General features: G+C 47.1%; 1 protein-coding gene across 1 annotated transcript; it reads right to left on the bottom strand.

Moving 5' to 3' along the window:
• Nucleotides 1–6,938: 6,938 nt before the first annotated feature.
• NOBOX (NOBOX oogenesis homeobox) lies at nt 6,939–16,870 on the bottom strand. Its single transcript, XM_032643789.1, has 9 exons — nt 16,739–16,870; nt 12,650–13,060; nt 10,551–11,124; nt 10,003–10,128; nt 9,589–9,784; nt 9,235–9,320; nt 8,785–9,016; nt 7,935–8,239; nt 6,939–7,240 (listed from the first exon to the last, which is right to left on the bottom strand). The coding sequence occupies exons 1-9, from the start codon at nt 16,868–16,870 to the stop codon at nt 6,939–6,941; spliced, it is 2,364 nt and encodes a 787-aa protein (XP_032499680.1).
• Nucleotides 16,871–24,412: the final 7,542 nt, after the last annotated feature.

Genomic DNA, 24,412 nt, shown 5'->3' with positions numbered 1-24,412 from the left:
ACACCACTTCTGGGTGAATGAAGGAGATTCTTCACTTCCCGGAAATCAGACTTATTCTTAATCAAGACCATTTAAGACTTGGAGTGGAATCAACAAAAGCCAGATTGTCTTTTGCAGCCTGTTTTTCTGTGTTCTGTCAGCGCAAATGACGTTAAAATATGCATTTCAAAATACATTCTAACGGACTATCTCAGAAATACATAAGTAACTAATTAATAATGTGGCTAACAGGAACAGAAAATATAATAGGACTCCAACAGATTTTAGAGCGTTTTTTTAGACAAGTGTGGAGCCTGAATAATGGCAGGAGGGAGGAAAATACTAAATGAACAGGACTGTTCAGAGCCTGAAATGCAAGAAAGTTGAGTAGAGATGCAGAGCCCAATCCCTGGCTCCTGGACAATCTATTTGAAGTGCGAAGCTATGGTGGATGTAGCTGTCCCCAGCCAAGTGCTCAACTAGGGCTACCGAAGTTAGCAAATTAAAATACAGGGCACCCCCATACTGCAGGAAGCATACTTATACTAAAGACATTATTTGTTGTTTATCTGCAGTTCAGATTTAACCGAACACTCTATATTTTATCTGGCAAACTAAGCAGCAACCCAAGGGACTTTAATATCTTTGAACCTGATCTCAGTGGCTCTAGGGCGTTTGAGAGAAAGAATTATTATGGGCTTTCTTATTGTAAACAACCAGAATACTTTAAGGCCACAGTTAAAGTGGTGGTGGACCGCCATCTAGTGAAAAAATTGTGAGAGTGCAAGCTTAAGTTGGAGGCGTAGAAGGGGTTTTTTCTGGAGTCTGCATGGAAGGATTCTACTCCCGCCAACGGCACACTGTTGCACTGTGGGAGGGTGATCACATCAAGAGGATGGGGACTGTGGGGAGGGGGCGCGGGGGGAGGGTGATGTAGGAGGAGTGCTGAAATGTGCGTGCCCTGTGATTTAAGGAGAGAAGTCGCCTGACCATGGCCCTCCAGCACGCAACGTCTGCTCCCTCACTCCCACCAAATCCAAAACAAAAGCTATAGCTAACTCTAGCCCAAGATCCTTCCAAATGGGGTTGGCTCAGAGGCATGTGGAACTGTGACATTCTGCGGGTGTAATCCCAGGTGATTATTATGAGCAATGGAAGAAGTCATCCAAAAGGTAACACTGTGTCTACAAGCTCAGATTTTAAAAGGGCTGAAAAGATGTACAAGTTAAAAGGAGGCACATCCTGGAATTTCAAGGGTAATATCTCAAGGTGTGGAGCCCAGAAACTCAGTGCTGCAAAACATGCTAAAGACCAATACTAACCGTAAGGCTGGCAATGATAATAATAAAACCAAACTTGGAACAGGAAGAGCAGGGAAAAGATAAATGTACTTCTCAAGGAGCACATTATAACGTCAACATATAATACCGAGAACATATGACTCTTAGTTTAGTCTGTGCTCTCCAGAAAGGACAACATTCTAGAAATTAAAAGCGTTGGGCGAAAAAACACAGGATGGTCTCAAAACCCAAACGGGAGTCTTATAGCTGATTTATATTTAATTATAGATTATATTTAATTCTATATTTCTTCCAGAGCAGAACAGGAGAGGATCTCTAAGATTTAAAAGATTTTCTCTAAGATTTAAAAGAGGCAATTGTCCTAATTTTCAAAGAGATGATTTGTAGAAACTAAAGGAGAATAAATTTAATGTAAAATTCTCATAAATAAACCATTGAAAGATGGTTTGTGAACATTTAGATTAAAATGATCATAAAAGACAGTAGGTGTTCCTTATGAATGAGCCATGCCAAACTAGTCTTATTTATTATGTTGTTAGGTTTCCAAGAACATTAAATTATTAGAGTGCTATAAAGAGAATATGTTTTGATTTTAGTGAGTCATACAGCAAAGATTTTTTTTTTTTTTTTTTTCTCAAAATCCTTTTCCAAAATCCTGTAAACGGCAAAGGATGGCCCTGGATGATAATATAGTGAAGGAGGATTTTAGCTAGTTTAACTCTCTACTCAAAAAAGTGCCCATTAATATTTTCAAGGAGTCACGTCAAAATGTTCTGTACTTGCTTGTATCCTGTTTACTAATTTTGAATGACTTGGTCATAAAATTCATAAAACATACTGAATAAACTTACAGGGAGAAAAAAATTGCAAAACTATGGCTAATCTCCAAAGGAGATTAACTAAGGACTCCAAACCATCTTAACAGTGTCAATAATGGGTTAAAATAAACCAAATGAAACTAAACAAGCAACATAAATGTTTGTACATTTAGATTCAAAATGTCAATTCTACAAATACAAAATGAGAGAGAATGGCTTTAAAACAGCTTCTATTAAAATGACCTAGGGGGTCATAGTTGACAAAAAGTTTGTCTTGGATCAAGAATATGAACTGGCTAAAAAAATAAATAAAGGCCAATTTCTCTCCAGACAACATTAACTGAAGAGAAGTTGGTGATGGAGGTGAACAGTCATACTGCACAGTGCAGTTGACGAGAACTCCAAGTAAGGTTCAGTTCTGGCTCCATTCTTTTGTTTTTTTAATCATATTGGAGTATGGTTGATTTACAATGTTGTGTTAGTTTTAGGTGTACAGCTACGTGATTCAGTTATACATATATCCATTCTTTTTCATATTCATTTCCCATATAGGTTATTACAGAATACTGAGTAGAGTTCCCTGTGCTGTACAGTAGGTCCTTGTTGATTACCTATTTTATATATAGTAATGTGCATACATTAATCCCAAACTCCTACTTTATCACTCCCCCCATCTTTCCCCTTTCATAACCATGTTTGTTTTTAAAGTCTGTGAGTCTGTTTTGTAAATGAGTTCACTTGTATCATTTTTTTTTAGATTCCACCTGTAAGTTATATCATATATTTGTCTTTCTCTGTCTGACTTACTTTCTCTGTCTGACTTACTTCTCTTAGTAATCTCTCGGTCCATCCATGTCACTGCAAATAGCATTATTTCATTCCTTTTTATGGCTGAGTAATATTCCACTGTATATATGTACTACATCTTTATCCATTCCTCTGTTGATGGATGTCTAGGTTGCTTCCATATCTTGGCTATTGTAAATAGTGCTGCAGTGAACGCTGGGGTGCATGTATCTTTTCGCATTATGGTTTTCTCCAGATATACGCCCAGGAGTGGGATTGCTAGAACCTCCATGCTGTTCTCCATAGTGGCTGTATCAATTTGCATTCCCACCAACAGTGCAAGAGGGTTCCCTTTTCTCCACACCCTTTCCAGCATTTATTGTTTGTAGACTTTTTAATGATGGCCATTCTGACTGGTGAAAGGTGATACCTCATTGTAGTTTTGGTTTGCATTTCTCTAATAATTAGTGATGTTGAGCATCTTTTCATGTACTTTTTGGTCACCTGTAAGTCTTCTTTGGAGAAATGTCTATTTAGATCCTCTGCCCTTTTTTTTTTTTAACAACTTTATTGGAGTATAATTGCTTTACAATGGTGTGTTTCTGCTTTATAACAAAGTGAATCAGCTCTACGTACACATATATCCTCATGTCCCCTCCCTCTTGCATCTCCCTCCCACCCTCCCTATCCCACCCCTCTAGGTAGTCACAAAGCACCGAGCTGATCTCCCTGTGCTATGCAGCTGCTTCCCACTATCTATCGGTTTTACATTTGGAAGTGTATATATGTCCATGCCACTCTCTCACTTTGTCTCTGCTTACCCTTGCCCCTCCCCGTGTCCTCAAGTCCATTCTCTAGTAGGTCTGCATCCTTATTCCCATCCTGCCCCTAAGTTCTTCATGACTTTTTTTTTTAGATTTCATATATATGTGTTAGCATACAGTATTTGTTTTTCTGACTTACTTCACTCTGCATGACAGGCTCTAGGTCTATCCATCTCACTACAAATAACTCAATTTTGTTTCTTTTTATGGCTGAGTAATATTCCATTGTATATATGTGCCACATCTTCTTTATCCATTCATCTGTTGATGGACACTTAGGTTGCTTCCATGTCCTGGCTATTGTAAATAGAGCTGCAGTGAACGTTGTGGTACCTGAGTTTTTGAATTATGGTTTTCTCAGGGTATATGCCCAGTAGTGGGATTGCCGAGTCGTATGGTAGCTCTATTTTTAGTTTTTTAAGGAACCTCCATACTGTTCTCCATAGTGGCTGTATCAATTTACATTCCCACTGCCCATTTTCTGATTGGCTTGTTTGTTTTTTTGATATAGAGCTGTATGAGCTGTTTGTATGTTCTAGAGATTAGCCCCTTGTCTGTTGCTTTGTTTGCAAATATTTTCTCCCATTCTGTGTGTTGCCTTTTCGTTTTGTTTACGGTTTCCTTTGCTGTGCAGAAGCTTTTGAGTTTAATTAGGTTCCATTTTATTTTTGTTTTTATTTTCATCACTCTAGGAGGTGGGTTCAAAAAGATATTGCTTTTTATGTCAGTGTTCTGCCTGTTTTCCTCTAAGAGTTTTACAGTATTCGGCCTTACATTTAGGTCTTAAATCCACTTTGAGTTTATTTTTTTTAATTTATTTATTTGGCTGCATTGGGTCTTTGCTGCGGCATGCAGGATCTCTTTTGCACAGCACGAGCTTCTCTCTAGTTGTGGCACGTGGGCTCCAGAGCACAGGGGCTCAGTAGCTGTGGCACTCGGGCCCTCTAGTTGTGTGGCGCACAGGCTCTAGAGCACGTGGGCTTAGTTGCCCCATCGCATGTGGGATCTTAGTTCCCTGACCAGGAATCAAACCCATGTCCCCTGCATTGGAAGTTAGATTCTTAACCACTGGACCACCAGGGAAGTCCCCATTTTGAGTTTATTTTTGTGTATGGTGTTAGGGAGTGTTCAAATTTCATTCTTTTACACGTAGCTGTCCAGTGTTCCCTGTACCACTTATTGAAGAGACTGTCTTTTCTCCATTGTATATTCTTGCCTCCTTTGTCATACGTTAATTGACTATAGGAGCATGAGTTTATCTGAGTTTTCGATCCTGTCCCATTGGCACCACTCTTAAAAGGAACATCCACAAACTCATATTCATTTGAAGAGAGGAATTTAAGGTGGTAAAGAGACTGGGCCACTCGAGGCCAGGGCTCTGAGGAATGACATACGGTCCTCAGATTTTGTGATATTAGGTTTATTCTTTGTAGCACGTGGAAAGCAAAACTCGTATCAGTTAAACAATATTGACTTCCTCCTAGTAGAAGAGTGAACTTGATAATAATTAAAGCTTTCAAACATTCTGTAGGCTCTTGCGTAAAGGAGCTAGCCGTCCCCTCCTTTGCAGCCCCCCCTAGAAAATCAAGACTGAATGATCCTCCATCAGTGGTGGTATAGAGATCATTCCTGCATTTGCCAGGTGGTTGGACTTGTCAGCTTAGGAGTCTATGCTTCTAAGAAGTTTTCACCATTTTCTGTTTGCTTGGTCTATCATTCATTCTCAATGAACTTACTTTGTTTTCAGTATACTATTAGATTGCCTAACACTTTAAATCTAATTGTTGCATATAAGCACAGATCTTAAAGCCCTTCACCCTTACATTCTTGGCTTTAGGTATCTACTGTTTTGCTATGCATACCAGGCATTACTTATCGGAGTGGCAGGAACCTAAATCAGTTAGGATCTGAGGAGAAAATATCCAGCCTCCTTGTAGGGCTTTGAAAACAGCAGTATGCCGTGGTGACTGATGGCAAGAGAGGAGGAACAGCACGGAACTGAACAGTTGTTGTTTTTACCCCTTACATAGAAGAATCTTTGCCCCTTACGTCTGTTTTTAGGCTGCTCATTTCATGGGCGTCATGAGACAAGATGTGAAAACAAAAGAGAGATGTATATTTTAAAAGACCTAGCTACATCACAATATAAGACACTATTTCAGTGTATATGTTGCAATCCCTAAATTAAGGCTACTAGGATCCTTGTGTGGCTGTAGAATACTAGTGCAAAGTTACTAAATACTGTTGGTCTTTAAAACCCCACACAGATACCCGGACATGCGTTTGTGTAGCTAAGACACGTCTCCATTTCTAAATACTTTTCCTTTTCAGTTCTCATGAGCCATGACGCTAGAACTAGTACGATGGATTTAAGTTAATAATTGCTTGTAATACATGTTTAAAAAAAAAATTGTGTATTTTCCAATGATCGTAGCATTGGAGGTCCAGGATGGCACCCGCTGTACACTCGTCAAATGCACAGTGAGGTGGTCCGAGAGGAAGACCAGACCAGCCATGGCCCCTCATTCCCTCCCCCGCCCCCCCCCCACTCCAGAAAAAAAGACCACTGGAAATATTAGTTCACAATTCTAGAGGCTTAACCTAAATAGCCTGGCGCTTCTCTTGGTAATCCTATCCCTGCAGGGGCTCAGCTTTGCTCAAGCTCGGTTCTGGGTTTGGGGCTAGAACATGGTTTAATGGCAGGAGCAAAGACGCAGTCCAAGAGGCCCAATTCCTCCCCCAGCAGGAGACAGGAGGATGCCAGCCTCCACGGGATCCTGCCCCATGGCGGGGACGTCACGTGGGCCGCCCGGGACACAGCTGGTCAGCCGAGTGGAAAGCAGTGACGAGCACGGCGCTCTTCACTGGCGTGAGAGGGGAGACGCGTCATTACAGAGAGAAACCCAAGGGCAGACTAGTTTACTGCTTACAGCGGGCACCGTGGCTCATCTGTGTAGCGAGGCAAGAAAACAAACGGATACAAACTTCGGAGGTGACACAGGCCACCCTCTTTCTTCAGGGCCACCATCCAGAGGTGTGGGGAAAAGGGCAGGGCCAGGCCTCTTCCTTCCCAAATCAGTGTCCAGAAAGATGAGTCCACAAAGGGGGAAATGCCCTACTTCCACCCCCATCCACAGACTCCAGTCTTTCCTAACACTTCACCCGCCGTCTACTCTGGGGCATCCCGACCCTCCCCAGCAGGGGGGCCTCTTCACTCCTCGGCCCCAGCACTAGGGGCCATGGCTGGTCTGGTCTTCCTCTCGGCCCTCCTCGGGGGCTGAGGGCAGCTCCACAGCGGCGGCGGGCAGCTCCTCTTGGGCCTTGCTGAGTAGGGGCTCCGCGCCGGGCCTGGTCCCTTCAGGAAGCCGGGCGAGGCCTGGAGAAGACTGCCTGCTCGAAGCCTGAGCACAAGGGGCTGCAAACAGATCCAGGAAGTAGCCGTCCCCTCCCGGGGGGCCCCCCAGAGCTGGTGGACAGAAGGAACTGGGGAAGGGCAGGTCTGGCAAGCAGGGGTCATTCCAGGGGACTGTACCTGTGGGATCAGAGAGCAAAACAAAGAGTAAGTAGGATGACGGGTACCGACCACGTTCAAAGTGTTCTGTGACACAGTCCCCTCCCTGCTCCACAGAAACACGAGTTAGGACCCTGGAGCGCGTCTCCCCTCAGGACCAGGCAGGCTCCTGTCTCGAGGTCCTATGTCTGGGTAACAGTGACACGAAGTGGACCGTGGGTCAGGCCGAGTGCGTGCCCTCTCGCGCAGGCAGGAGACTGGGAACCAGCATCTTTCTTCCCCTTCTGCTGGAACTGAGTCCTCCTATGATGGTCACTTCCCGGATTTCAGGGTCCAGGTGGCCCATCAGATACGCACATCAGCTCCCACCTATCTCGTGCCAAGTATTCCACGCCTGTGGTTCCTAATCTTCAGCAAGCCCTCTAAGATATGGGAATATGATCCCCGTTTCAGAATCCAGGAACCTCAGGAGAGCCCAGAGCTGAGCTGGACTTCAAACTTTGCGTTTCCTCACTCCAAAGCTCTCTTGCTGAGTCTTACTCTGCTCTGAAACCTCCGAGAAACTGGAGGAAGGAGAGCTTCATAAGGACAATCGGGCTTTCTTTAAGTAACAGTGATTCACTCACCCCATGCCTTCCCTCCAGCTCACGAGGCTCTCTCCCTTCTCACCGTCCTCAGTCACCAAAGGTCCCTTTCTGTTCCAGCCCCGACTCACCCATGTTCCCAGCGGGTGGCTGCAGCAGGATCTGCCCTGATGGAGGGCCCGGGAAGTAGCCCTGGGATGTGCCCCCGCTGGGGCCATAGGACAATGCAGACAGAGAGTCTTCCAGCAGTGGAGGGGTCAGGGAGCTGGGCATGTGGAAGGGGAAGGGGTGCAGGTATGGAAACTGGGGCTGGGGGTGTTGGAAAAGCTGGCTCTGTGGAGCCTGGGAGAACTGGAACGGTCCTGGCTGGCTGCTGGGTTGATATTCCTGGGGTTCCAGCTCCTCCAAGTACGAGCAGGCGGGGGGTGGCGTGACGCTGAGAGAGACAGAGGAGCATTTTTTTTTTTTTTTGTGGTACGCGGGCCTCTCACTGCCGTGGCCTCTCCCGTTGCGGAGCACAGGCTCCAGACGCGCAGGCTCAGCGGCCATGGCTCACGGGCCCAGCCGCTCCGCGGCACGTGGGATCTTCCCGGACCGGGGCACGAACCCGTGTCCCCTGCATCGGCAGGCAGACTCCCAACCACTGCGCCACCAGGGAAGCCCCCAGAGGAGTATTTTGTGCGGCTCGGGGGGCGGCCCCATCCCTACCGCGCAGCGAGGCTCCCATCCCCCATCCCCACGACCCCAGACCTGCCGCCTCCCGTTCTTTCTCCTGCTCTAGCTTCTCATCCTCGTTCCTGCGCTACTGCTGTGATGTCCTAGATCCTTCGCACCCCAATCCACTTACCCTTTTAATCCTCACCACGTTTACTACTCCTTGCCTCTCTCAGTCACCCTCCCCGCTCCCAAGCTCCATCTATCTTTCCTCCTCCCGTACCTCCCCCAGGATAAGTCAGGTACCACCGCCATTAGGTTGCGTACCTTGTCCCCCACGACCCACAAGGGCCATCCTTGCGGCTGCTCTCGTTGCCTGGGGTATCCAGCAGCAAAGACATCAGCTGGGAGGTGTGCACGGGGCCGAGGGGGAAAGGAAGGTTGGCTCTTCGGACAGGTGGGGGGCTGAAGAGTGGTGGGGTCACTTCCACCCTCTGGGCACCCTCACTCTGTTGGGTCGGGGCCAGAGTCTGGTCAGATGTCAGCAGCATGGGGGGCTCTAGGAACAGAGGTCAAAGGGGGGTTGTAAGAGTATGAAAGTGGGGGGCAGCCTTGGCAGCGCTGGGTGTGGTCCAAGTGCACAAAGCCCGGGTCCCCCTGAACGAAACCGTGGGGAGCTCCGGCCACTCCCAGGTCTTTCAAGAAACAGCCCTTTGACTCTGCTGTCTTCTGCGCCGCTGTATTCCCCAGACAACCCTCGGAAGGTGGTCAGCTCACCTGGAAGGGGATCCAGCGGGGACTCCTGAGCAAAGGTCCCAGGCTCCCGGTCCGCGGGCACAGCAGGTGGCGGTCCGGCTGCAGAACTAGAGGGAGACGAGTGAAGACTGTAGCTCGGGCAGTCCCTGGATTCAGACTGGGGCTTCAGTGTAGGGAAAGGGACCCAGATTTCCAAACTGTGCCTCCTACAAGGCACTGGGCAACTTCCCAACCTCATGCAGTCAAAATCCCTCTATTAGCCAACAACTCCCTATGCCCAGCCTTCCAGTCCCTTCTCCCCCTAGAGCCCAGGATCCCAGCTTAGCCCCCAGTTCCTGCCCATGGGGATGGGCCAGGAAGAGGAGGAAGTCTTACCTGCACTGGCTGCTGGTAGGGCTGAGGGCAGGGCCAGCAGTAGCGTCCGTGCTCTCCTTCCCAGTCATTTTCTCCACTTTTCGCCACTTTGCCCGGCGATTCTGGAACCACACCTGTAGGGGAGAGACACCCGAAGAGCTTGAGAAACAGGGTAGAGCCTGAGGCTCAGTCCTGCTGTCCCATGATGTCTCCGTGACTGCAGATCACTGCAGCGCTCAGACTGACAGGGAAAGGTTCATCGAGATGGCCTCTGAGGTACTTTCCTCTTCTCATATTCTAAGGCTGTGGCAGCGCGGAAACAGGCAAGAACACAGCCCCATCTGAGGCCTCACCCCAGCCCCTGTCCGGGAGGTGCTGAGTACTTGTTTGGCTCTCCCAGAGGGCCGGCACGTGGGTTCTCCTCCACCCCGAGACCGAGGGCCAGTGCCCTTACCATGATGCGTTGGGGGGTGACTCCCACCGTCTGGGCAATCTCCCGGCGCTTATCGCTGTCCGGATAGTGGTCTTCTTGGAAGAGCTTTTCTAGCTCCTCCAGCTGGTCTGGAAGAAGAAAACACTGGCTTGAGGATGAACACCAGTGATGCGGAAGCAGAGGAGAAAAACAGTTGCCCTCCAGAGGGGACCGCTGTCCCCAACCCGAGGGCCTCCCCAGAGCCCTCCGACTAAGCTCCCCATTGGGCTGGGGCCTCCTGTCTCTCAGGCTTTGTGGCAGGGAACTGTGTGGTGTTTACTTTCCTGCCCCTTCTACCCTGGGCCCAATTTCATATTCTGATGAGAAAACCCAACCTTTCCCTCTGAGGTCAGAGGTTATGGCCTGCACAGGTCAAGAGAGGACCCGGCCAAGGTGATGTACAAACAAACCACACTCCTCTCTCCTGGGGCTGCTGCATGCTCTGTTGTGCCCAGCTTTCCCAGAGATGAGGCCAGGTCCCCTAGGTTTCCGCTCGCCTTCAGGGACTTACCCGAGCGGTACAGAGTCCGCGTCTTTTTCCGGCCTTGGCAGGTCACATCCGGCGACTTCTGCTGGTCTGTGTTTTGGCTGTTCTGGGCCAACGTGCTAAGGAGGTTGGCCAGATGGCAGGAGCCCCGGCCTGACCCACAAGGCACTGGGTTGTACGTGGCCCGGGCTGGGTTAGCGACACTGGGAGATGCCGTGGAGTCCAGACCCACAGCGTTAGGCTTTTTCTGCTTACCGGCGGCTGGAGAGTAGGGCCTCTTCCCCAGCTTCCCCTCTCTCACCGGAAGAGGATGCCCTTCCCCCTGAGGCTGGGGTCTAGGCGCGCCCAGGGCTCTGTCTTTGCGGAGAGCCCCCGAGCCCTGGCGCTGGCAGGCTCTCCCAGCACCAGCCCCAGCTACTTCTCCAGGGGCCTCTGATGGCTGCTTCTCCCCGGGAGCAGCGCAGGAGAGGGGCACGTCCTCACTTGGGGCTTCCCGAGTGTGGGGGGCTGAACTCTGCAGGGGTTCCTCCTCCTCTAGCCTGGCAGCCGGGGGCTTGTCTCCGCCCTCCTGACCTGTGGAGAGCCAGCACCCGCTGACCTTAGCTCAGGAGAAGGAACAGCCTGGACCAGGAGGGCGTGCTGCTTCCTGGTCTGCAACGGGTGTTCTGTTTGATCTGAAGCTTTAATTTGTCCACTTATCAAATGGGGTAATCATTCCAGGCGTACCTTCCTAACTCTGCTACTGTGAGGGTCAAATTAGATTGTCCCACAGCTTGGAAATGCAAAAGCAAATAGATGCAGCCACGAGGAGCCTGAGCTCGCGTACCTAGACAGTAGGCGTGCAATCCTAATTTGGGGGGAACTTACTCTCTGTGAGTTCCCTGTTTTCTCCCCGAGACCTGGAATGTGAGTTTGAGGGACAGGCATCTATTCAGGGGTTTCTAGGGGGCAAATGTTGGAGTGGACTCTGGGAAGAGAGAGAGGAATCGATGGAGACTGTGCTGTTTCTCAGACTGGATCTCGTTCCTGCGGCAGACACAGGCATCAGTGCTCAGAGCAGGGACGCGGCGGGACTGAGTGGTCTCCAGGAGCCCAGGCAAGAACATCAAAGGAGCTAACAGGAATGTCCACCCTGACCTCTCACAGAACTCACTGTGTCCTCGGCCACCCTCCTCTCCCTCATGCACACCCCCGTCCCCTCCCTGCAAAGCAGAACCTCACTCAGGGGCCTCGGGCCCAGGTGAGCACCCTCCTTTTACAGGTAAGGAAGAGTGACCTGGCTGGCACTCATCCTCCAAGCTTGTCTGTCCTTCTCTGAGCTATGACTGATTCATCAGGAGTTTACCATGTCCCAGGCATTGTGCTAGGCACCTTTCAAAGATTAGTCCAGCATGCATTTAATCCTTGTGAGGAAGGCATATTTATAGCTCATTCTAATATGGAGAAATGTGGATGACAAAGTTGAGTGGTTTGCCCAAGCTCACACAGCGCCGTGCTCTTGACCACTAGACAGAGTCCTTCCTGGGGTCACCAACCCCGCCCCCATTCCCCTCCCAACTTACTCATAACCTCCAGATACCAAACCGTCTCAGCTCAAGGAGCTGCTTTATCATTTCTAACTAAATTGGAACATTTTTAAGACGATGCTCACTACTAAGAGCGAGTTTTTTTTTTTTTTAATGAAAGTTGCATGAGATAGGCTGTCTTAAGGAATGACTTTCTAACAATGTGTAAGAAAGCTGTAGGTCATGGGCTAAGGCGCTTGCGTTGTCAGATTGTTTCCTAGGGTACAAGCTAGTGAAGGGGGTTTGCAGGCCTTTATGGCGGCACGAAGTGCTGAGGCTGGATGGTGAAATGGGGAAGGAGGGACACACCGGTTTTACAGCATTTTAGGGGTGCTCGTAGCCTAGCAAACCCGGTACACAGTAGGTGCTCAATAAATGCGACGTATCCGGGTGATAGGCCCCGGTAAGAAAGGTGATGGGTGTGGGAACCTAGAGCAGAAGAATCACGGCCCTGCTTTTCTTCCCTTCATCCGAACGCCAAGGATGGGGGGCGCGGCGTGGTGGGCTCCCTGGCCCCCCGCCCCGTCCAGCCCCTCTCAACTCCCCTCCAACCCCTACCCTCGGCCTGCCGCTGGGCTCCAGCCCCTCAGGACCCCGCGCACTCACCCCGCGGCTCCGGGCCGCGCTCCGAGCTGAGCTCCATTGCCTGGACTCCAGCACGCGGCCGCCGGACTGCTTTTGCGCGCCGCCTAATGAAGCCTCGCGCTCGGGCAGGTGTGCGGAGCTGCGAGGCCCGGGGGCGTGGGGGGCCCGCGCCCTCACCCCGCCGCCGGCGAGGCCCACTCGGGAGGGCGGTGCCTGGGGCAGCTGCGGGCTGCCGAGGCCCGGGGGCCACGCCGCTTCCCGCCCCCGCCGAGGCCCAAGCCGGGGCAGGTGCGGGCTCTGCTGCGGCCCCTCCCCGGTGGGTGGGGGCTGCACGCGGGGCGTGGGCGAGAGCCCGCCTACTGGGTCGCGGTCCGGAGGCTCGCCCTAGACGGCCAGGGCGTTCGGCTGGGGGAGGGTGGCCGGCTCCCTGGCCCGGACTTGGCAATGGGCTTGGTGGCGCCTTTGGCCTTGGAGACAGAGTCCTTCCTGTGGAAGGCGACTTGGGGAGCCACTTATCAAGGGAGCTCCAAACCCTTAACAAGGGTTCCCTGTCTCCCAGCTGCATCATTGAGGTTTCCCCAAGCCTCAGGATTAATGAGCCCCCAAGACCCCGTGCTGATTGGAAGGTTCGTAGAGCACGGAGCTGTCCTCGAGGATGAAAGCGAGCTGGAAGAACCCAGGCTGCAGGGTGAAGCGGACACCTCTTGAATGGGACGCAGTTGTACGCGCACGGGAGGCCGCAGGTAAGCCGGGAGAAAGCACTAGCTCGTCAAAGTTTTGTGTCATGTTTCCACCCACTTGATATCAGTTTTTCTGGCCGAGAATGAAGGAGCGTCGCATAAGGGAGATCTTCACAGGTGTGATCTTTACGACTCCCAGTTCCTGGAATGTTTCTTGTCTGCTTTATAACATAATTTCAGGATTTAAAATCCTCATGGCCTCTTCCTTCCATCTGCCCTTGAGTGGGAGGCGCTGGCCAGATTGAACCAGGTGCTTGGTGCTGGAGGTTTGGGGGTGGGGGGGGGGTGGTCAGAATAGAAATCAGGTGTTTTGCTTTTAGGATTTAAAAGACTGGACACCACGTGTTTTCCTGCTGTAATCACCTATTGGTAAGTTTCCCTGTGCCTTAAATGCCTTTCAGGGGCTTGGCCTACACACATGAACTTTGAAGATATTACGAGTTCTTTCTGAAATACGAAAATTATAAGCGAGTTAACTCCTTGACAACATGACCAAAATTCCAGGCACCTGGTGTTTCATTCTGACTCCTATAAGACGAATATCCTTTAATAAATGAGGGGTTTAAAAATAGGGCCCAGTTTCAGCTAGAAAGGAAGCATTCTAGGCCATGTGAGCGAGGAATGGGAGGCAGTGAAGTCGCTTCCTTTGTGGAACATTTGGTGGTGACATGGCGGTAAATGGAATGCAATAGTCTGCTTGATTAAACATTTACAGGACACCTACCGTGTGCTGGGCACTGTGAGCGGGTCACTTCCTGCCTGCACAAGCTTACTGGCAGAGAGGGGGTTAGAACGGTGACACAAGTAAATGGACAGTATCCATACAAGGAGGTCGGTGGTGAGATAGAAGGATGCATAGAGGAGCAGGAAGCTCTGCTGGACTCTGATTGGGGGTGGGGCAGGAAAGGCCTTCTTGGAGAGGGTGACACGTGAGCTTTGAGCTGAAGTTTAAGGGAGAGGCATTCTTACCATGTCACAGCCCTGCTTAAACCCTGAAGTGGCCCTTGCCTGCCTGTGTGATAAAAACCAACCTCCCTAACCAGGAGAGGAGGCTTCTGAGATCTGGCTCTTTCCTCTGAAGCCTCAGCTCGCCTGCTTCCCACACCCAAGTATTCCAGTTTTAATGTCTCTTTTGACCTAGTGTTTTTCAAGGAGTGTTGACACCCTGGATCAGAATTTCCTAGGGAATTTGTTTAAGATGTGGCTTGCTGGGCTTCCCTGGTGGCGCGGCGGTTGGGAGTCCGCCTGCCGATGCAGGGGACACGGGTTCGTGCAGAAACAAAGTCAACTAAAACCATCCCCGGGGATGGAAATAGGGCAAGTGGATGGTGGGGGACTTTGTCGGGGAAGGAGATGACCTGTTGTCCTTTACTGAGATGTCTGCTGCAGTGAAAGCGGGTCACAATTAATTTCTGAATAGGTTATCCTATCTCATTAAATTAAGAATAAATCATCCTTCCCTGCCATCACTTATGTTGTATTTCCTCTTGCCGTCTCTTTGCCCTCTGCCTGGGTGAAGGTCAGAAAAGCAAAGACTCAAATCACCCATAGACTGGATACCACCCTTACATAAAACTTTGAAAGATACAGAGTCTGACTGTATAAAAGGGTTTGCTCTGAGACTTAAGGAATTGAAGATGTTGGCATTTTCTAAACACATAAATAATTGAATTTGTTGGGCCTGGGCTCTGACATTAAAGAAATCGAAGCTTTCCTTCTCTTTGTTTCTCTCTTTCTTTCCTCCCTTGATATTCTTGCCTTGTTGCCTCCCTTGATATTCTTGCCTTGTCTTGATATTCTTGCCTTGTTGTTTTGTGTGTGTGTGTGTGTTTTTTTTTTACAAATGATATCGTTTTCTTTATTTACATGAAAATTCGATTTAGTGGCTGCAAGTGAATTTGGTCTAAGAAGGCTTGGGATAGTGTCTTGACGTGTTCGGTTGAAAAGGGATTGTACTTATGATATATGCTGTGGAGAGTGCTATCTTTCAGATAGGGGAGGGGGGCTGCTCTTTATTGGGAGGACAAAAAGGTACTGTTTTAGGGGTACTTGGAAATATTTATTTCTAAGACTTGGTACATGGCATCTTTGTGATCTTAAGGCATGTTCATATACCAACCTTGTTTAGAGGGAAGGATTATTTGGGGGGGGGGCAGTGCGTGGAGGGGAGGAGGTTGTCCTTAGTTTTCAGAGCCAAACTATAAACCACCACTTCCACCCTCTTAGCAAGCGCCATTTATTCCAACATCTTTTTCTTCTCATGGATAGAATGACAACAAAGAGGAACAGGTCTGATGCTACTAAAGGGTATAATTAATCTTTTGTTTTTCCCATTGTATGTAGAGTTAACCAACCGTACAATTATTTTAAGCAAGTGAAATAGATTCTTTGTCCTTCCTCCCTCCCTCTCTATAATGAGAAAAATAACCAGTAGAAGGTGGTTGACTGAGAAAATTTTTCAAAGCAGAGACACAGGGTAATTCATTCTTGTCCTACATGCCACTCCTGGGAGTAGGCAGCAAGAGGTCATTGGAAATCCTGGGACCAGAGGCAAGAATACGGTTGTGAAAAGGCAGAAATCTGAACGGGCCCTGGGTTGGGAGATCACAGTCCCAGTAAACACGGGAGGTAAAGGCCCCAGGAAACAACCAGGAGGCGAAGCTCCATCCAGGGCAGGGGAGGGCAAAGGGAAACCGGAGCTCATCACAGGTTCGGGGACCAGGACGTCCTGAGTCCGAAGGAGGCCCTTGGCCGGATGATCAGATAAACGCCGTGGGCTCACCATGACAGAGAGGAGGGTGCCAGTGACGGGGGAGACACTGGGAGTTGCCGAAGTCTCTGCAGAGCTGCTTCCTTTGGAAACCCCGGGAAAGGCTGGTTGGAGGTGACGGGCATTGAGAACACCTGGCTAGAGCATAAACTGCCCTGGCGGGGAGAAAACAGGTTCTGGCATGAGTGAGCCTGAGCACGTCTAATCCCCGTGCCCCAGACTCGCAAGACTTTATGCATCTGACAAGAATAGTGGCCGTGTCTAAGCAACCTGGTTGCTGCTGCTAGTTTTTAATGAGGCTGTCCTCCTAATAAATCACTATTGCTTGTGTGTTCTGTAATTTACAAGGCACGTTCCCTTGCATTCTAATCCCCTCCTGATGTACCCATGTTTTGGAGACAGACTGTCTTCTTTCTGCTCTGTTCTGATCTTCTCCAGGATTGCAAAGCTGTAATGCTAACTATAGCCTGGCATTCAAGAGCCGCTCCAAACCCAGCCCCGGCCTTCCCTCATTCTGCATCTGTGGCTGCTGTCCTTCCCTTCTCCTCTCACCGCACTCACAGACCTTCGTCTAGTCTCCTCGTGGTGTCCTCTCGTTCCAATCTTGTGGGCCTCTCTCAGAACGGCCCCCGCCTTCTCATGCCTCGGGACCACAGAGCACATCGTTTTATAGGCCTGGAACATCGTCCCTTCCCTTTTATTTCTGTTAAAGTCTTACTCACACTTGAAAGCCCAACCCAAATAATCTCTTGCCTGTGAAGACTATCTTAGCTTTCCACGGCCAGGAGGAACTGCTCCTTCCTTCCTCCCACTGTGCCGTGCTCACCTTGATATTACATCACCTAACACAGGCTGACCTGATGAGAGCTCTGTATGTTCTCCACCGGTGGTGAGCTCTTACATGTGTTAACATACATCTGTTCACGCCAGGCACTTTCTACTTGCTCTACGGATATCAACTCACTGAATGCTCACGACAACCCTCTAAGGTTCTATGGTTAGCCCCATTTTATCGAAGAAGGAGCTGTGACACAGGGAGCTTAAGTGCTTTGCCACAGATCACACAGCTGCTAGGTGGCACACCCAAGATCTGAACCCGGTTGGTCTGGTTCCCGGCCATACTCCTAACCACTAGGCTTTCCCGTTTATGTCATTTATATTTGCATCAAGATCCTCCAGGGGACTGAACGTCACTATGATGACGTAGTGTGAGTGGGTTTCGTGTGTGGTAATTGCAGTCAGTGTTGCTCCTGTTGTGGTCATCCATTTACAGTGCTTGGTGTCAGTCTGTTTATCTCTTGTAAAAATAAAATACATTGTGTGTGTGTGTGTGTGTGTGTGAAAAAAGGTACAAAGTTTCAGTTATACAGGATAAGTTCTGGAGATCTAATGTACAGCCGGTGCCTGGAGCTAACAGTATGTATTGTATATATAAAATTGGCTACAGGGTAGATCTTATATCAAGTGTTCTTATCCCACACACAATAATTATGATAAAGGGGTGCGAGGGAACTTTGGGAGGTGATGGAAATGTTAACGGCCTTGATGATAGTGATGGTTTCATGGTCATGCATTTATCCCCAAACTCATAGAGTTGTATACGTTCCATACATGTGATGTTTCAAATGTCAGTCAGAACTCAACAAAGTAGTTTTAAAAAGTAAAAAAAAAAAAGATCCTCCAGGGCTTGGCATGGTGGTTTGCACGTGGGGATCAATGATTGTTCGTTGACCAGAAGTTGATCACCATTGCCAGGAATTAGAGGGCAGCGTGGGGAGGTGGCTATGGCTATGGCTGTACAAGGGAGCAACAGTGATGGAGCCGTTCTGAGCCTTGACCGTGGGGGTGATCGCGTGAGTCTACACGTAAGATAAAATTGCATAGGACTAAACAGAGTTGACCCTTGAACAACACGGGTTTGAACCGCACAGGTCCACGTATGTGCAGATTTTTAAAAATAGTAAATACCATAGAACCGCATGATCCGTAGTTGGTTGAATCCGCAGAGGTGAAATCTCAGATAGGGAAGAGCCACGGATACAGAGGCCGACTGTAAGTTATACGTGGATTTTCGACTGTGCAGAGGGCTGGTGAAATCTCAGATAGGGAAGAGCCACGGATACAGAGGCCGACTGTAAGTTATACGTGGATTTTCGACTGTGCAGAGGGCTGGTGCCTCGACCTCTGCGTTGTTCAAGGGTCAAGTGTATATACGTGTACACACACGAGTGTGTGTAAAACTGGTGAAATCTGAATAAGGTCTGTGGATTGTGCCGATGTCAGTTTCCTGGTGTGATACAAGATGTTTCCACTGGGGGAAGCAGATACGAGATCGCTCTGTATGATTTCTTAACACTTCATGTGAAACTACAATTATCTCAAAAGTAAAAAACATATGTGTACATAATACACGTACATATATACATAGACGTGTATATATATATATATATATATATATATATATATAAATCCCAGTGTTTTGACCACAAGTTTAGTTTTCCTGGATTCAGTTAAGTGTAATTGACAGAAATAAGATTTCATGTAGAGTAGCACTCTTAACCTTTTGTTGACGGTGATTTTAAAACATTTAGATTTAAATTATATCTATTTCTTTAAGCGGGCTGTTGACAGGGAAGCAGAAGAATTTATGTCTAATTTGTTTTAAAAGTAAAATAACTCTGTCTCTTAATAGGAATGCAAATTTATCAGGAAAATATTGGTAAATGGTAGAAATGATTAGAAAAGAAAACAGTACAATTTTCCATCAAACAGTATCAGTTGTAGACAGTTTGGTACCCTTCCTTACAGTATTTCTGCCATTACCGTGTTTCATATATGTTCTACATGATTGTAATTAATTATATATATATAATTTTGAGCATTCCTCCCTGCAGGACGTACTGTGAAAAGCAGAGTCCTTAATTTTTTTTCCATCTTAGGAACTTATTGCGTGACCATACTGTAATTTAACTGTCCTCCACCAGTTGGCAAAAACTTTTAATTTGAAGGTCTACATTTTTTTTTAATTAAAAAGCAAACTTGAAATAAAGCTTCTAATTCTTTTTTTTTTTTCTTCTTACAGACTTTAAAAAAAAAAAATCTCTTCCAGTTGGTGATTGATCCGACCTGTGGTTTTTTGTAGTCCCAAACCCATGAGGAGCCAGAGAGTTGTTTATTGCACAGAAATAGGCGGCCAGGGTGGCAGGTGTACGATTAAAGTGCTTCATCAAGGAGGGGCCTAAGCTAGATGGGCCAACCGGGCAGGTCTAGTGAGAGTTAGAAGATCCCCAGAACCAGGTGTTTGTCCTCCTTTGCTGGCCTGGGGCTACACCTCTGCCAGTGGCTTGACAGGCTTTTCTGATGTTCAGGTGGAGGGTCGTGGCTCCCAGGAGAAAGTGCTCTGCCAGGAGCCCTCATCGTGCAGGAAGAGAGCTCTGCTTTCTGGCCAGGGTGTGGTCCTGACCGTTCTATTAGTGCTTTTAGGCCATGGACTCATGTCCTTGTGGGCTTTGAAGCCTTTGAGCCTGTGCGTCTCGTACCCTGTGACCCAGGTACCATCCCCCTCCAGGTCCAGTGAATAGTGTGAAAGGTGGGGCCGTGTCGTGGTCAGCAGGCTCCTCTGTGCTTTGGGGCACCAAACTTTAAAGTCCACCCACATTAGAGTGACAGTTCCAGCTCTTTGGAATTGAAGATGAGCTGCCCTTGTCTTGAAATGCCTCCTTTCTCCTGATATCAGTCAAGGGCAAGATCAGTAGTACAGGGAAGAAGCTAGCAGCAACTTCCTTTGCATGCAGGAGGGGATGGTGAAATATAAGCCATGCGTTTAAATGGGGCAGAGAGATGAAATGATAGAAGACTAGATTGATTAACCGAGAAATAATTAGGCTGGTAAAACCTGTCATGCAGCTTGCTGGAAAGACAAAGGAGCAACCGTATGGGCTGCTAGACCCAGTCTTCAGCTTGCAAAAGACTTTTTTTTGGTTTTTTTTTTTTTTGCAGTACGCGGGCCTCTCACTGCTGTGGCCTCTCCCGCTGCGGAGCACAGGCTCAGCGGCCATGGCTCACGGACCCAGCCGCTCCGTGGCACGTGGGATCCTCCCGGACCGGGGCACGAACCCGCGTCCCCTGTATCGGCAGGCAGACTCTCAACCACTGCGCCACCAGGGAAGCCCTGCACAAGGCTTTTGATTGTCTCTGTCTTATAACTGGGGTGCTGTGTGCATTATTAAATTTACCCAAGGAAGTGTGGGCCTTGCCTGGGCCACCTCGATTCGGTCAGGCTGTCACTCAGAGCAGTCCCCAGGAGAGGGAGGAAAAAGCAACAGAGGTGGGGAAAGCCATATTTGGAATTAGAGATGCACCAGGCAATATTAGATCCATGTTCTTTAGTTGGGAGATATAATTTCTGATCTGAACTCTCAGAGATGCTGCTCCAAGGCCCAGTTGGTTTGGGCTCATGAGCAAAGGTAAGCACTGATGGCTTTCAGAGATTTTAAACTTAACCTCATTCTCAAACTGAACTTCTGATTCCCACCCCAAAACTTGTAACACCCCCAGGCCTCCCTCTTTTTGTTTCAGCCACCCAGTTGGAATCATCCTTGATTCTGCACTCTCCCTCACAGCTTACATATAAGGTGCCAGAATATTCCAGCCAGTTCAACCTCCGAAACACATCTCAAATCCTTTAACTTCCCTCGGTCATCACCACTCTGGCCCAAGCCCCTCTCCTCTCCTGCCTGTTCTTTAGTGACCGCTTCCTAAACTTCTCGCCCTGTTTCCACTCCTGTCCCATTATAATCCGTTCTCCACAGGCTGGCTAGGGAGACAGTTTTAAAATGGAAATTGTCATGTGTGTCACCCTGCTGTTAACATGCTTTAATGACTGTCCATTGTACTTAGAGGAAAATGAAAACATCTTACCGTAGCCCTGCATGATCTGGTTCCACCATTTCTGCTTCATCTCAGGTGACTGTTCTTGTCCTTCAAGCATCTTAAACATATTCCGTTCTTCTGCCTCAGGGTCTTTACATATGCTATTCCTGTGCCCGGAACCTCTCTCTCTCGGTGGTTCTTATGGCTAGCTCCTACCCAGCTCTTGGTTTAAGTGTTATTTCTCAAGGAGGAGTCCTCTGGCCACATTTTCTACTTAACACCCGCCTCCTAATATTTTCTCTTTGTTTTTATTACTACTCTTAACACAACAGGTACTTATATTTTCATTTACAGACTGTCTCCTCTACTATATGTTAAGCTCCATGGGTACTGAAACTACAGTGGTTTGTTTCACCAATATATACCTGTGTATACAGATCTGGCAAAGTGGCTGCCTTATACATGTTAACTATTTGGCTGATGAATGAATGAATAGACATATGGATGTTTTAGCTGGAAGGGGGAAGAAAAGGATTATCAGATTCATGGCACAAATTACAGTTTCTGGTAATTCATAACCTGATGTCTAACAGGATTTGATAAGGCTGTTAAGTTGGAATGCTTCCTGAAAGTGTTGACCGTTTTTTTTTTCTTTTAATAAAGGGGTAATATAGTATCACCCCCTGTTTTTGTTTTGTTTGTTTATTTATTTATTAATTATTTTTTGGCTGTGCTGTGTCTTTGTTGCTGTGTGTGGGCTTCTCACTGCGGTGGCTTCTCTTGGTGCAGAGCACGGGCTCTAGGCACACAGGCTTCAGTAGTTGTGGCTCGTGGGCTCTAGAGCACAGGCTCAGTAGTTGTGGCTCACGGGCTTAGTTGCTCCGTGGCATGTGGGATCTTCCCGGACCAGGGCTCGAACCCGTGTCCCCTGCATTGGCAGGCGGATTCTTAACCACTGCGCCACCAGGGAAGTCCCAGTGTTGACCGTTTTGAGAACCGAGGAAGCCAGAAGCCAGGGATAAAATGTAGCATTTTAGTGCTTGCTGTAAAGAACACAGTGAAACTTGGCATGCCTCTTTGGTAAAGTCCATATTCAGCAGAGGCCATGACTTTTCAGAGGAAAAGCGTGACTTTTCAGAGCTGCAGCTTTTTAGGGCTGGTGCAGGCTTCAGAGATGAGCACAAACAACCTTATATTTAGAGCGGGTTTCTTGTAGACAGCATATAGGTGGATCTTGGATTTTTTAATCCAATATGAGTCTCTGCCTTAAATTGTTTAAGTGTTCAGACCACTCACACATAATATATCATGATTATTGATATGGTTGGGTTTCAATCTATCCTCTTGCCACTGTTTTCTATTCATCACCTATGTTCTTGGTTCCTCTTTTCCTCTTTTTATGCCTTATTTTTGAGTAATCGGGTATTTTTATGATTCAGTTTTATCTCATTTGTTGGCTTATGAACAATAACATTGATTTATAATGTTTATTGACTTTTTTAGTGATTGCTTTAGGACTTTTGGGATACATGTCTAATTTATCACAATTTACCTTCAAGTGACATCATACCATTTCACGAAAATATAAGAATCTTAAAACAGTTTATTTCGGTTTTCCTTCCCATTCTTTGTACCCTTCTACATGTTATAAAACCCATGATACACTGTTATTATTTTTGCTTTCAACAATTATTTCTTAAAAAAATATTTAAAATAAAAAAATAGTATTTTATATTTACTTACATATTCACCATTAGTAAGCATTCATTCCTTTGGAAATAAGAGATTTCCATCTGGTATCATTTTCCATGTTAAAGGAATTCCTTTTACATTTCTTGTGGTAAAAATCTGGTAATGGAGTTTTCAGCATTCATATGTCTGAGTAGTCATTATTTTCCTTTTATTTTTGAAAGCTGGATATATAGACTTTTAGGCTGACAGTTTTTCTTCCTTTTGGTGCTTTAAAGATGTGGGTCCACTATCTTTTGTCCTTCATTTTTCCTGAAGAGAAGCCTGCTATCATTCTTAACTTTGTTTCTCTGTACCTGTATCTTTAGCTGATTTTAAGATTTTTCTCTTGATCACTGGTTTTAAGCAGATTGACTATCATGTACCTTAGTGTAGTTATTTTAATGTGTTTTGTGCTTGGGGTTCCTATAGCTTCTTGGATTTGTGTGTTCATAGCTTCCATCAAATTGGGAGATTTTTCGTCCATTATTTCTTCAAATATTTTTTCCATCTCCCCTTTTTTCTCTTCCCTTCTTTGGGGACTCAAATTATACTTAGCCTTTTGAAACTGTCTTATGGTTCATTGATGCTTTATTATGCTGCTTTTCTTTTTTAACAGGCTTTTTCTTCTCTGTGTGTCATTTAGGAGAGTTTCTATTGCTGTGTCTTAAAGTTTTCTAGTCTTCTTCAGTGTCTGTAGTTAATTCCATTCAGTTTATTTGTCATCTAAGACATTGATTTCTTTTCATTTATAGTACTGTAATTTCACTTGGGTCTCATTTATATCCTCCACGTCTTTACTTATCACACACATATTTTTCTTTACCTTCTTGAATATATGGAATATAATTACATCACTATTTGAATGTTCTTGTCTACTATTTTTGGGTCTGTTTCTATCAAGATGCTTTCGTCCTAATTATGAGTCATATTTTCCTGCTTCTTTGCATGTCCTGAAATGTTGTTATTCAATGTCAGACATTCTACCTTGTTGTGTATATGTAGGTGATGTGCATATAGATAGATATATCTATATCTGTATCTCCTATATATACAACAAGGTGTGTATGTATGCATGTATATATGGATATGTGTGTGTGTATATATATACTGTTGAGCCTTGCTCTGTGTTCTGTTACTTGGAAGCACATTAATCCTTTAAAGACTGACTTCTAAGTTGTGTTACCTAGAACCAGAGAAGCCTTCATTCTGGCGCTGTTTCCCTATTCCTGAGGCAACATCCTTCTGGGTACTCTACTCAGTGCATCATGTATTGCAAGGTTCTTCCACTCTGGCTGTAGGAATACAGACCATCCCTGGCACTGTGTGAACTTCAGTGATTATTTTGCCTTTTCATTGGTTCTTTTCCCAACTAGGGTAGTTTCTCCACACACGTGCAGCGACCAGTACTCAGCTGAAGATTTGAGGGGAACCCCCTGAAGTCTCTTCTGCAGTGTTCTCCTCTCAATGCAGCTCTCTTCTCTCTGTGTAGTGCTTCCTTTCCAGCACTCCATCCTGTGAATGCCAGCCACCTTAGTCTCCCTGAATTCTCAGTTCTGTATCCTCAACCCTGCCCTGCAACCTGGAAATTTCCTCCAGACAGTATGCTGGGGTTATTGTAGGGCT

This window comes from Phocoena sinus, chromosome 9 (genome assembly GCF_008692025.1).
Source record: "Phocoena sinus isolate mPhoSin1 chromosome 9, mPhoSin1.pri, whole genome shotgun sequence".
Lineage (NCBI taxonomy): Eukaryota > Metazoa > Chordata > Mammalia > Artiodactyla > Phocoenidae > Phocoena > Phocoena sinus.
The sequence above is the reverse complement of the archived record's forward strand: the minus strand, read 5'-3'. Positions and strand labels throughout refer to the sequence as shown.

Bases quoted from the DNA above. Each gene is read 5' to 3' on its own strand.
- NOBOX (XM_032643789.1), bottom strand. From the start codon at position 16,870: ATGTTCCAGGCCTATAAAACGATGTGCTCTGTGGTCCCGAGGCATGAG. The intron at 9,785-10,002 runs GTCTCGGGGTGG...AGTGATCTGCAG, and splicing joins GGTAAGGGCACTGGCCCTCG to TCACGGAGACATCATGGGAC. The intron at 9,017-9,234 runs GTGAGCTGACCA...CTCTGTTCCTAG, and splicing joins CCCGCTGGATCCCCTTCCAG to AGCCCCCCATGCTGCTGACA.